The sequence below is a fragment of the Gopherus flavomarginatus genome, chromosome 5 (assembly GCF_025201925.1).
Source record: "Gopherus flavomarginatus isolate rGopFla2 chromosome 5, rGopFla2.mat.asm, whole genome shotgun sequence".
NCBI lineage: Eukaryota > Metazoa > Chordata > Testudines > Testudinidae > Gopherus > Gopherus flavomarginatus.
This window is the reverse complement of record NC_066621.1, coordinates 50,185,165-50,197,418: the sequence shown is the minus strand read 5'-3', so window position 1 is coordinate 50,197,418 and position 12,254 is coordinate 50,185,165. Positions and strand designations below refer to the sequence as shown.

General features: G+C 51.3%; 2 protein-coding genes across 3 annotated transcripts in view; one reads left to right on the top strand and one right to left on the bottom strand.

Moving 5' to 3' along the window:
* The window catches only part of LSP1 (lymphocyte specific protein 1), a 512,003-nt gene that overhangs the window by 347,527 nt on the left and 152,222 nt on the right, over positions 1 to 12,254 (bottom strand). The window lies entirely within an intron of this gene.
* DUSP8 (dual specificity phosphatase 8) overlaps positions 1 to 12,254 on the top strand; it is a 93,807-nt gene that overhangs the window by 17,043 nt on the left and 64,510 nt on the right. The window contains exon 2 of the mRNA XM_050953697.1: positions 4,419 to 4,824. Coding sequence (XP_050809654.1) covers positions 4,594 to 4,824 — 231 coding nt within the window. The 5' untranslated portion in view covers positions 4,419 to 4,593. The remainder of the gene's footprint in view (positions 1 to 4,418; positions 4,825 to 12,254) is intronic.

Genomic DNA, 12,254 nt, shown 5'->3' with positions numbered 1-12,254 from the left:
ATAACTAGTGCCAGGAGCTTATGTCTGTGCTAGCGCTGCTGCTGCTGTTACCATCTGTACAGCTGAACCAGGTGGTAGCAATGGTGGGAAGCTTGCAGGGAAGTGGGGGAGACTAGTGAAGGGATGGAGCATTTTCTGGTTCCTGCATCACCAGCAATAAAGATTCTGCAAATGGAACTTATTGTGATGTTCCAGCAGGATCAGACTTTAGCTCACTCTCCCATAGCAATGCCGGCACTGCAGGGTTATCCGCAATAAAATAAAATCAAGCTGTCAAAATTTGCTGTAGTCCTATGAAGTCAGCAGATGGGATTCTGAATTCATACAGGAAGCAGACCTACTTCTGCATAGTCTCTCTCCAGAGCAGAACCTCACTTGAAAGAGGATGCAGCCCTGATGCCTGCCTGAGTGGATAGCTTCCTGGTGTTCGTTTCTGTGGGGAGACGGGGAATACGTGATCAGGGATCATGTCAGCATCTCTGTTTGACACCTTGTCTGCACAACCAGACATAATTCAATTTTTTGTATTTCTTAGCACCCAGAGACTACAGCTGAGATTGTGACCTCGTTGTGCTGGGCACCCTACAAACACGTAGTGAAAGAGTCTTTGCCCCAAAGAGCTTACAGTCAAAGACAAAGGGTAGGGGGCAGGAGGAGGCATGGAGAGGTGAGATGACTTGCGCAGGTCACACAGCAGGTCAGAGGTGGAACCCTCCTGAGTCCCATGTCCCAGTGTAGTGCTACCTTATCCAATAGACCCTTCTGTCTCCCATGATGCTGAGTGGGTGGGAGTGCGCTAGAATAAACAACTCTCTAGGTGTCAAGGGATGATGAATTGTCTGGACTGAGCTTCTGGGCTGTCCTTGCAGCCTTCGTTTTGGAAGAGCTAGAGTGTGGGGAGAGCACACTACCTGTGTACACCGAGTCCTCTCTGGGCAGCGGGGGTTATCGGTTGGGCCTGGCTGCTTTTCCCTGTGTCATGTTCCCCGCCGTCTCTGGCTTTGTCCATCTAAATGCTTGCTCGCCTCTCAGAACTAACCACACACAACCTCTTCCAAACTGGCTCTTCTTGGAGCAATTAGGAGATAAAGGGGCTGTTATCTTCCCCAGGCCCCTCTGATTGTGTTTGAAAACCCCAAAGCCACCCCTTCCTCACAGTCTGGAGAGTGAGAGGAGTGGATCCTATTGTCTCCTTGGATAATAAGCTATCTTTCTCTCCCTTTCCCTTCTCTGGTGGACACCCTTCCATCCCACTCCAGTGTTCCATACCTATCCCTCCGTCTGAACCTTATCTCCAGCTCTTTGTCTCTCTCTCTTCCAATTCCTATTTTTCCTGGCTGGCGTTTGAGGAATCGGGAGGGGAATTGGCAGCTTGTATTCCCTGATGGAGAGGGGATAGGAGCAGAGAGAGGGAGAGAAACCTAGCAAAAGCTGGCTAATTTGCATCCTTTCTGATTGCCCATGCTCTATAGCCCAAGTGCAGCGGGGGGTCTCCAGCGAGGCTGTTACTGCATAATGAGGTGGGTCATATCACAGCAGGAGCCAGCCTTTCCTCCTCCCCCTCCCCCAGGCCTCTTAATTAGAACTGTTTCAATTTCTGAAACCCTCCCTAGAAGGAAAAAAATAGGAGTGTGTGAATAGCTGTGGTGGGGAGGGATTGTGAGCTGTCCATGGGAAGGGGTAGCTGAGCTCTGATTGAAATCCTTGTGCTGAGATATAAAGCGATACCAGCGCACAGTGTTACAGGGGACAATTGCACAGAGCTGTGAGAAGCTTTCTATGCTGTAAGGGGGCCATAATCATCATTTCCTGATGGGTTTTAATCTAAATTTAATATGGCGATGGGTGGTTGGGTGTGTTTGTGGGTATGTGGTTTCTTGGTGTATCGTTTCTGTTGTGTCCCTAGACTGGGAGCATGAATCTTGGCACTGGCGGTTTGGGGGTATAGATTCTAGTGATCCTAGTGCTTTGGGGTGTGGATCTTTCTGTGCGCAGAAGAGGGAGTTTATTATTTTAGGGTTGCTCATCAGCGGGGTTAAAAGAAGCCTTCAGAGGCTGGGGGAAAAAAAACCATATTCTGAGGATTTATGTCTTTCTGGATGTTCGCTGTGTTCTCTAGAATCACTTACCTTTTAAAGAGCGGGATTTCTCTCTCGCTCCCCCTGGTTGTGGAAGGGCCTTCACCATATAAATAGATATGGTATTGAGCCTTTGTCCTGTCTACTGAGATGGAAAGCTCCTTGGGGCAGAGATGCTCTCTCACCGTATGTTTTTAGTACGGTGCCTCGCATGATGGGGCCCTGTTTTCGCTTGGGACCACTGGATGCTGCAGCTGACATAATACAAATAAACAATAAAGACTGAAATAGCAGCAGCAGTGGAAGAGTGGTTTTTTTCCCCTCCTTTTGGCTTTGAGTGGGAGTTGACATCAAAGCTGGTTATTACTATTAAAATGATGGCAGAGTTAACTATTTCACATGCTTCTCTTTGTGTGTCTGGACTCATGTACCAGTTGTCATTTGAAAGGTTCTTCTATAGGAGTAATGCTATGCGTGGGAAAATGTGAATAGTCTGATGTTCTGTGGATTTCCAGCTTGGGGGTGGGGGTTGGGGGGACAGCAATGTAGGGACATAACAACCCTAGCTATGCCCTTTCTGAATTGCTACATGGCGGGGGGCGGTGGGGAGGAGAAGAGGGATCAGAATATGGAAACGGCTGAGAACAACCAGCATCCTTTGAGTGACTGAGATGCCTGCTACTGTCTCTGCGACAAATCCTGGCTCCAAGAAAGTCAGTGGACTTGACATTGCCCTGAACTGGCCCCTCTAGAAGTGATTGTTCACTTTTCCCGGCTCAGACACACTAGGCTGCCCTGGTACGGCCTGTGGGTTTTCTATACAACGTGGTCTGCACTATAATAACCTGGTTGCTATTTCTGAATGGCTCTCCTTGTGTCCTACAGTGATGCAGGGCATTAAAACTGAAGAGGCCTGAACCTTTCCCCTTTGCCTGCCAGGCAGACATCCTGCAGATGTGAGCAGATTGCTCCCAGATGCTGAGTTTTGGGCTTTGCAGAGCACTTAGCAGTTCTGCGAAGCTTCCATGGAAGATCTCTGAGCACGTCACTAACACTAATGAGCCCCTCTCCAAACACCCCTGGGGGAGAGTGAAGTAGTATTCCCATTTCACAAATTGAAACACAGAGCAGCTAAGTGACCTGCCCAAGGTTACACAGCACATCAGAGCTGGGAATAATGTTCAGAGTCCAATATTTTCAGAAGCTGCTAGTGATTTGTGGGTGCACAAAGTTTAGACACCTGAAAGGGCCCCATTTTTCAGCAGGTGTTGAGCACCCACTCTCTGAAAAGAAGGCCCCTTTTCAGGCACCTAGAATAGCTAATCAGTCTGGCACAAGTGCTGAGTTCAAGCCGCCTTGATCTCCGAGTTAACTTTTGTGTTAAAGTTTGCTGGGCTGCTGCTTCTTCCAACCCTGGGGCCCAGGGCTTAGGTAATGCAAAAGCTGCTCATGCTGTGTGCTGGCCTTTGGCTTATGCTGGCTGGTCACTGCAGAGGTGCTCCTGATGATGAGAGCTAGGCTGCTGGAGTGAATAACTTCATTTCCTTGGAGGAAGGGAGAGCACTTGCCATGAACCCAGCACCCCCGTGCAGCCAGCTACAGGGTGTGGACGAGGGGGTCATGAGCTGGGCTTTACCAGTCCATGTCCCTCTAACTTCTTTGTTAATCTCATGGTGGTCAGGGCCCCACGGCTCCTGCCCTTCACACTGGCCCTGCCTCTGACAGTGTGCTTCAGTGAGCTGGTCCGGGCAGGGTAAGGTGGGACCACCTCCAGGCTAGCAGTAATTGGGAGAACGGAAAGATTCTGGTTACAGTGTTTAATGAAACTGCTTCCAATATGCTGAATCCTGCTCCTCTGAGCTGCCTCCTTCCATACCCTGGACTGGGTTTCTGGGGTGGTGGGGGGAGAGGGATTGAGATGGAAGTTCTGTGTGTTTGTGAGGGGAGAAGCTGTTGTGTGGTGGTAGGGCAGGCTGTGAGAGGGAACAGACCCTGTGGAGGGATACACTCAGGTAGCGAGGGGGTGCAGCAGGTATTGCAGAGACCCAAAAGACCAGCACTCTTGGCTCCATTCTGCAGTCTCCATTTTCACCTTTCTGCCCAGTTGGCTGATCTGACAGGTGAATGTACCTTGACATTCCATGTAGAAAGTACTACAGTCCATGCCAGTTTCTCTCCATGGCTACCCTGGTGTAAATCAAGAGTAACCCCATTGGACTCAGTTGTTGGCCCATGTGGCCAAGATAGGATTTGGCTCTTGGAAACTTGTTTCCAGTTGAATTCTCAGGGCTGCTCATGCTGTCATAACACCTGACTCTGGGTTTCCCCTTTCCTCAACAGGTTCGGCATGATGACTTGGCATCCTGGGCTTTAGCGGCGTGGCAAGATCAGGACAGGTGCTGCCTTGCTCGCGCTGTATCCCACTCCCTCTCTCCTCTGGGAGATCTGTGCTGGCTTCCCTGCCCCTGGCCTTCCCTCCCTTCCTCCCAGTCACTACGGAGGGGACGGGCCCGTTATGGCCGGGGACAGACTCCCACGCAAAGTGATGGATGCTAAGAAGCTGGCCAGCCTCCTGAGGAACGGGGCCGAGGGCACCTTGGTCATTGACAGCCGCTCCTTCGTGGAGTATAACTCCTGGCACGTCCTCAGCTCCGTCAACATCTGCTGCTCCAAGCTGGTCAAGAGGCGGCTTCAGCAGGACAAAGTCTGCATCGCGGAGCTCATCCAGCCAGCTTTCAAGATGAAGGTACTCAATCCGGCCCTTGCCTGCCTTTCCACTGGGGCCCCCCACCTAGCAGATAGGGACCTGGCCTGAGAGGGCACATGACTGTCATATGGAGCAACAGGATGGAAGTGCCTGCTGCTGGCTCACTCTTCTGCTGCTTATTCCAGTCCCTTAGAGGGGAACCCAGCCACTGCCCTCTGGCCCTGCCATCTCACAGAGGCAGAGCAGTCGTGCCCCCGCAACTCGCTGTGTCCATGGCCCACAGAGGAGTTGCCTGTTAATGTGGCAAGGAGGGGGGTTGAGCCATTAAAAGAGGCTGCCCTTTCATGATGCTCTACTGTCCCTCGCCTGAGGCTGCCACCGGAGAGACTAACGGGTGTGTTGGCCTTGGGCAAGGGGCATTGCATTGGCAAACCAGCCCCACAACCCTCTAGTAGCTAGTACTTAATCCCCACTAAAAACTCCTCTCTCCCCTCTTCTATTGCTAGCCCTCTTCAGGGACCCATATTCCTCCTCCCTTGGGACTCCAGCGCTCCTATCCAGTAGCATTGCTTTTTCTTCGCGTATTCCCCTTGTTGGGCTCAGCCCCGGAGTTTGGATCAGGCTCTGATCGCTCCCAGCTGTGTGGGTTCAGGTCCAACTCGATTTAAAATGGCACTGGTGCCCTGATGGCTGCTTCAGTGCTGGCAGGAGCAAGTCCTCCCAGGGTGGACTTTGCCGTTAGGCTCGGAAGCACTGCTGTACGGGATCTCTGTTCATCTCCTCACTCCCCTGCAGCCAGTCAGCTGGCTGCTGCGCTTACCCTTTCGTAAGCTCTCTTTGTTACACGACTCTAGTTTCTCGCACACTGAATGGTGCAAGCATCATTTGTTTCTCTTAGCTCCTTGCCTGATGGAACCGTCCCTGCAAAAGCAGCTGTGCAAAACCCACCTGCTAGCTGCCATCCCTCTGGGAGTCCAGGGACTAAGGGGGGGATAATCCTTTCAAATGGGATTCATGTCAACGAGAGCTAATTGCGTGCAGGATGAATGGCAGGGCTGGGCTGCTGATGAGGCGCTATACCAGTCTTCCGCTCCTTTTGTGTGCCCTGCCATTGGGCTAAGGGGCAGGAGGAAGGCTCACCTCTGCCTACCGAAAGGTCGTCCCTACCATGCTGGCCCTGTTGGTGGGGTTTGGTGCTGACCTTGCCCCTTCCTCCCTCAGAGGCATTCTGGGGCTTGGGGAAAATCCAGACCGATTGAGCCCCATTTGTTGCCTATTTACCCCAGTACTAATATGCCCATTTCTGAAGGGGGTGCCCAGGGCCTGAGAATCCACGGGGTCACCCGGCTGCTGCTAGCTGTGTCAGTGCTTCACGGGATCAGCCCCGGCTCCTTGCTCTGCCAGGCGTGGGGTTTATTGGCCTGGAACCTCCAAGGCAGACAGGCAACGTTCAAGCTGACGCAGCTCCTTGGGGGGGGGGGGGGAGGTAATGTGCCAGAGGCCCCCATAGGGTTGCATCCTCCTGCAGGGTGGCCCTGGCATTGGCTTAAAGCAACATGCAGCTAGAAACCTGCCCGCACTGGGGGCACATGATACCCTAGCAGCAGCAACTGTTCAGCCACCCGGTGCCTCCCCTGTTCTCTCACCCTCTGTCTGCGGGGCTGTTCCCTCCCATGCTTTGCATTAACCCAGGTGGATGCTGGGCCGTTTAACAATAAGCTCTCTCCCGAGGCCTCTCCATTTGTGGCTTGCTCTCTGCAGTTGCTCCTGCTTTTACTGTTCATTCTTCTCCTTTCTCTCTCTTCTCCCCCCCTCCCCATTTTATGGCAAAGTGAGGGTAATTCAGGCGATTAATCAAATGCTAGGCCCAGCTGGAGCCATCTGTGGCATCCTCACACCCCCTCCCCATGCACGCGTGCACACGGGCTTCCTGATTGGCTGCCGGTGACATCACCCTGCCTGGATCAAGGAGGTTTGCACTGCGGGGTGGGTTGGGGAGCCTTGCCTCCAGTCTGCGTTACTGATGCTTCAGGCCGGGGGATTGGAGGGGATTGCAGAGAATTCCTCCTGCAGGGATTTAGCTGTTCTTAAATCCGCTAGCAAATAAGGCCGAATAAGCAGTGTTTACAAACTGAGAGAGAAAGAGAGAGATGTGTATCCACCCTCCCCTGGTCTGGGGTTACCTCTGCAGTGGGCATGGTCATGTGCAGCAGCAGCAACGGAGCACTGATGCCCTGCATGTGTGCATGGGGGTGATGACCAGTGTTAGGCAGGGAAGAGCCTAACCTTCTGTCTGCAGACCTGCAGCGCTTCAGGAGTACAGCGTCTCTACAGCCAGGCCAAGGAAATCCCCACAGCAGTAGCCAAAGGGAGCTGGGCCAGCACCCCCCATTGCTCCTCTCTTCCCACCCCCACCCGCCAATGGAGGCTTTAACGTCACCGGTGTCACCCAAACTTCAGACTGGTGCAGGCGTGCGTGGCCCTTTATTGCTGTCTAGCTCACATCAATAATCCATCTAGCCCAATATCCCGGCTCTAACAGTGGCTTCTTCAAAGGAAGGTGCAGGAGACCCCCAGTGGGTAATTACATAGCGATGCGGGCATTGATGAGAGACAGAATTATAATCTCCTGGGAGTGACACTGCAGTGCTGGGAGAGGAGGCACTCATTGGTTTAACTTCTCTTCTTACCTCCTTTAAGGCTGAAATTTGTCATGGTGCTTCCCAAGCCAGACGCGAACATTCTTCCGCTGTACTTGCGAGCGAGCCATTCGTTAATATCCTCTGGCATGCTGTACCTCCAGAGCACTGGAGTTAATCCTCAAGGCACCCTCGGGGAGTTAAGCCACTTGCCCCAGGAAGCCGAGGGTTCTTGTCAGATCCTCCGCTGGTATAAATCCAATCTAAAGCTCTGTTGGCTCTATTTGTGCACCAGTGGCAGATGTGGCTGTGGGTTTCCTGATTCCAAGTCCTGTGATCAGGCTTCTGAACTGCACCACTCCTAAGGAAGTGTACTTTGGGCTGATGAAAGCAGCCCGACTGCAGTAACTGATAAGTCAAGAATGCACTTTGCTCCCAGTAGTTTCAGTCAAAGTGATATTTGCCGTTGATTTAAATAGGAGCAGGACTGGGCCTTATAACCTGCTGATGTCCCTTTAAGAGCATATTTTAGACCCCACTTCTAAATTTCTTCCCTCCCCCGCTTCAAAAAACCTTAAATTTGTGTGCTGCTCACTTTCATTTTTATTGGACATCTCAGTTTTGTTGGTCAGTTTGGGAGCTGGGGAGTGTTGAATATTTCACCCTGGTGGTTTTTTGCACCACAAGAGGAGTGAGGCCTTATGGGATTTGTGGTTATTAATAACTGGCCCCTTGGGGAAAGAAGGAGCTTCTATGTCTGCTTCCTGAGGGACAGAAGACGAGATGATTGCTCCTTTAGGGCTAAGGATGAAGATTCCTGAGTCCCCCAGAGCAGGGCTGAGGGGAGGAGCTGCCAGCGCCCCTCTTCTTTCCTTCCCATCAAAGCCATTGGGATGATGGGAGGGGCTTGGGACTATTGCCAGTTGGGGATAGAGCACTTGTCAGGTGCTTGGGAAAGGCGAAGGGATGGGATAGCAGGGGACCATTTAAGAGGAGGTGTTTGAGGGAGGGAATGGGACTTGGAACAGGATCTTGGGGTTGCAAGGAAGGTACAGGGACTGGCTGCAGGCATGGGTGGGCAGAACGGGCAGCAGAAATTGAATATGGCTGCAAATTAAAAGCATAGAACTAGAACAGGAAACATACATGCTCTTAAAAAAGAAAAAAACATGCTCTTACCCTCTCTAATTCCCTACGCAGGAGCATTATGCACTTAAGGCCAGTTCTCCTAAGGCCTCCGCACCCAGCAGCTCTCACTGAGAACAATAGGAGCTGCTGAGCACTGTGAAAATCTCAGCATGAACAGAGCAGGCCCTAAGGAGGCCAAACAACCCACCTTCACTTCCAGAGAAGAAACTGTTGCCCGTCTGCATATGTAGTAACCCTGCTCACTATTCCTGTAGTGGTTTAGGACAGCTTAACTAGTGTTAAGACTGAGCCTGATACATTTATGATCAGGATTATAAGACAGGGTTGCCTGTGATAGCTGGGGATTGGACTCCATGACCCAGGAGGTCCTCTTCCAGTCCTATGTATGAGCCAGTGGTCCAGCCTGCTGGGTTAATGGTCCATGAAAGCTGACTGTGCAGTGAAGCGGCCGGGAATCTGCCCGAGGAAGCTGGCTTTGGAATGTAACGTCAGAACGAAGTGGCTGGTCTGGGCCGATGAGTGGAATGGGGTTGTTGCCTGACAGCGGTGATAGCTCTGAACCCAAAGTTCAGCTCTGAATTCCGAGTCTTCTCTAATGGGTCAAACTCAGCCCCTAGATCTGAACCCTCCTGTGCAGAGGGAGGTTTAGAAACAGTTTGAATTCCCAGCGGGTAGATTGTCTCTTACAGAGGGGCTTGAGCTACGACCTCTGACCCACAGCTGGGTTTACAGCCAAGGATTTGAACAAGGTCGGGTTGACTTATTCTCCCCTGTTGTCTGCAGCCACAGAATTACACCAGCCACTGGGCCTTGGTGGAACAGCAGCTCCCTTTGGTGGCTAGTTCAGGTAATGCACAGTGTGTGCTCCCTCTGGATCTCTGCTCAACCCAGGTCCCCCTCCTTGTCTATTTCAAGGTACAGGATGCTGGTGGGTTTCTTCCCCCTGCCCCCCCTTGGCAACCAAGGCAGCACCATCCCTGGCACTTTGAACAATATCAGTTCAGTGTGTTAAATACATGCTCTCCTCATCACCACTATTTCTTGGTCCCTGGAAGGGGGGGGGGGCGCCAGCTGAGTGGCTCACCCTCACGTGATCCAGTGTGTGTGTTTGGTGGGGGAGGGGCTGGGACCAGCAAAGCTGCTGCTGAGTAGCAGATGGCAGGAAGGGTGACGTCATAGGCTTGATTGTCCTACCCCATTATTTTTCCTGACAAGCCTCCTGCCTTCTTTGCTGGTTTCCTGCTGACAGAGTTTGGAGCTGGAGAGACAAAGGCAGCCAGGGATCCACAGCACTTCTCCCCTTTACGTTTCTGGGCTTGGGAGTGGGGACACACACACACACACACACACACACTCACTCACTCACTCACTCACTCTCTCTCGCTGTCCAGCTCATTGCCTTTGCCCTACCTCATTGGGCAGTAGAGGGAGGTACGGACTCCAAGAGCAGCAGCCCCTGCCAGGCCATGCTCTCCTATCTACTGCAGAACCCAGGGGATAGGGCAAGTTCATCTTGGAAGCCACCTGCTACTCCTCTCTTAGGTAGGCATGGCAGCTGGTGGAGAGGGGCATGTGTCCCTTTCTGTCCCTGTGGTGGCAGTTCTCCTGCATTCAAACACCTGGTCGCCCCTCTAGCGTGGCTGCCCTGATGTTCCCACTCTGCTCTCACCACACCCTCTTTCCGTCCCTCCCTGTCTGCAGCAAGAAGGGTAATAATCTCTGCCATGTTATCTTGGCACCAGGAATGTTTCCTCCTCCCCTCCCACCATCCGTTACAAACCCTTTCAGATGCCCTGCTTTGGCTCATTGCCATGGATGAGTAATACTGACACCTGGCTTCCCTTGTTAAAATGTGAGGCAAAGGGACACGTTGGCTGAGCAGTAGGTACTTAAAAGTTAAAATTGCTTTTTCCAGGGCTTGTACTGAAACGTGCATATGCTTCTCCTGACCTGCCTGAGTGAGTGCAAGAAGAAAGACTATATCTAAGCCAGAGGTTTCTAACCCCATGTGCTCAGTGGACCCACCAACATGGCAGGAGCCTCTTGCCCAGGAAATAGGAGAAATTTCAAAGATCTACAACCCCCTTGGCCTCTTAGACAACATCAAGCTCTGCTACTAGAGCTGTGTGCAAAATTGGGGATGGAACCTTTTTTTTCCAGTTAACAAATGGCCTTTATTTGAGATTAAAAGGTTACAAAATATTTGAACTTTTACAGCTTTTTCAACAACAAACATTTTATTATTTTTTTAAAGGAAAATTTCTGCAATTTTTTTTTCTTGGGTGGGGGGAAAGGAGGAATGAGAATTCAATTGCTTTTGGAACTTTTCACAGGAAATGCTTAGTATTTTGCAGCCAGCTCCACCTGCTACCCAGTTCTGAAATGCAGCTGCCTCTGGGGTGGAGCTGCAGTAACAGTTAAACAATGGCTGCTCTTGTGTAATGTTGCCATCATCTTTTTTTGAAGGGCTGCTGAGGAAGTAACTATTGTCTTAGGGGTGATGTGTATAGGGAAACCAGGGGATCGTTCTATTGTTTGCGCTGCCTGCACGTCATGAAGTGATACGGAGCTACTGTTTACTTGGTACAATGAGTCACTGTGTTTTAAAATATTTTTGTGATGTGTCTGACGTGTTTGGATAATACTTAGCTTTCATGTAGCCCTTTTCATTTGTAGATCTCAGAGCACTTCACGAGAGGGAGAAGTATCATTATTTCCATTTTACAGATGGAAAAACCAAGGCAGAGAGAAATAAAGTGGCTTGTCCAAGGTTCCCCAGCAGGCCAGTTGGGAACAGCACCCGGGTCTGAAGCCCCAGTCCAGTGCCATTCTGTAATCTAAGTCAGTGTTTCCCAAACTTGGGATGCCACTTGTGCAGGGAAAGCCCCTGGCAGACCGGGCTGGTTTGTTTACCTACCCTGCCGCAGGTTCAGCCGATCGCAGCTCCCACTGGCCGCGGTTTGCTGCTTCGGGCCAATGGGAGCTGCTAGAAGCGGTGCGGGCCGAGGGATGCTTCCATTGGCCCGGAGCAGTGGCCGGTGGGAGCTGCGATCAGCCAAACCTGCAGACGGGGCAGGTAAACAAACCGGCCCGGCCGACCAGGGGATTTCCCTACACAAGCAGTGTCCCAAGTTTGGGAAACACTGATCTAAATCAACGAATACTTAATATTACACAACTGCTTGGGCTAGGAGCTGTACCCAACTGAAACTGCAGGGAGAGTTTAGGTTAGCAGGAATTCGGCCAAAGCTCTTGGACTTACACCCTGACACTTATGCTTCTTTACATACTCGGTCTTATCTGAAATCTCCATTGCCTCCTGCCATAATGCTGTGTCACTGGCTCAGTACTGACTTGCAGGGAAGCACCAATAGCACCTGGATGTTGTATGAAAGTCTACTATCTAAGCACAGGGTCTGACCTCCCTCCAGGTAGCATGTGAGAGCGGACAGGATCGTGCCAAAAGTGGCTGCAAAAATCTGCACACCTTGGCAGCATTTGAAAAAGTGTCAACCTGCTACTCGGGTGTGAAGAGCTATGAAAATCAAAAACACTTTTATGAAAGTATAGTTTTCAGACTTTTTTTTTAATGGGGTAGGGATAGACCCCCATCCACATAGGATCCCCTTATCTGGCCCCCATCCTCATAGGATCTGAGTGCTACACAATCTTTTAATGGAT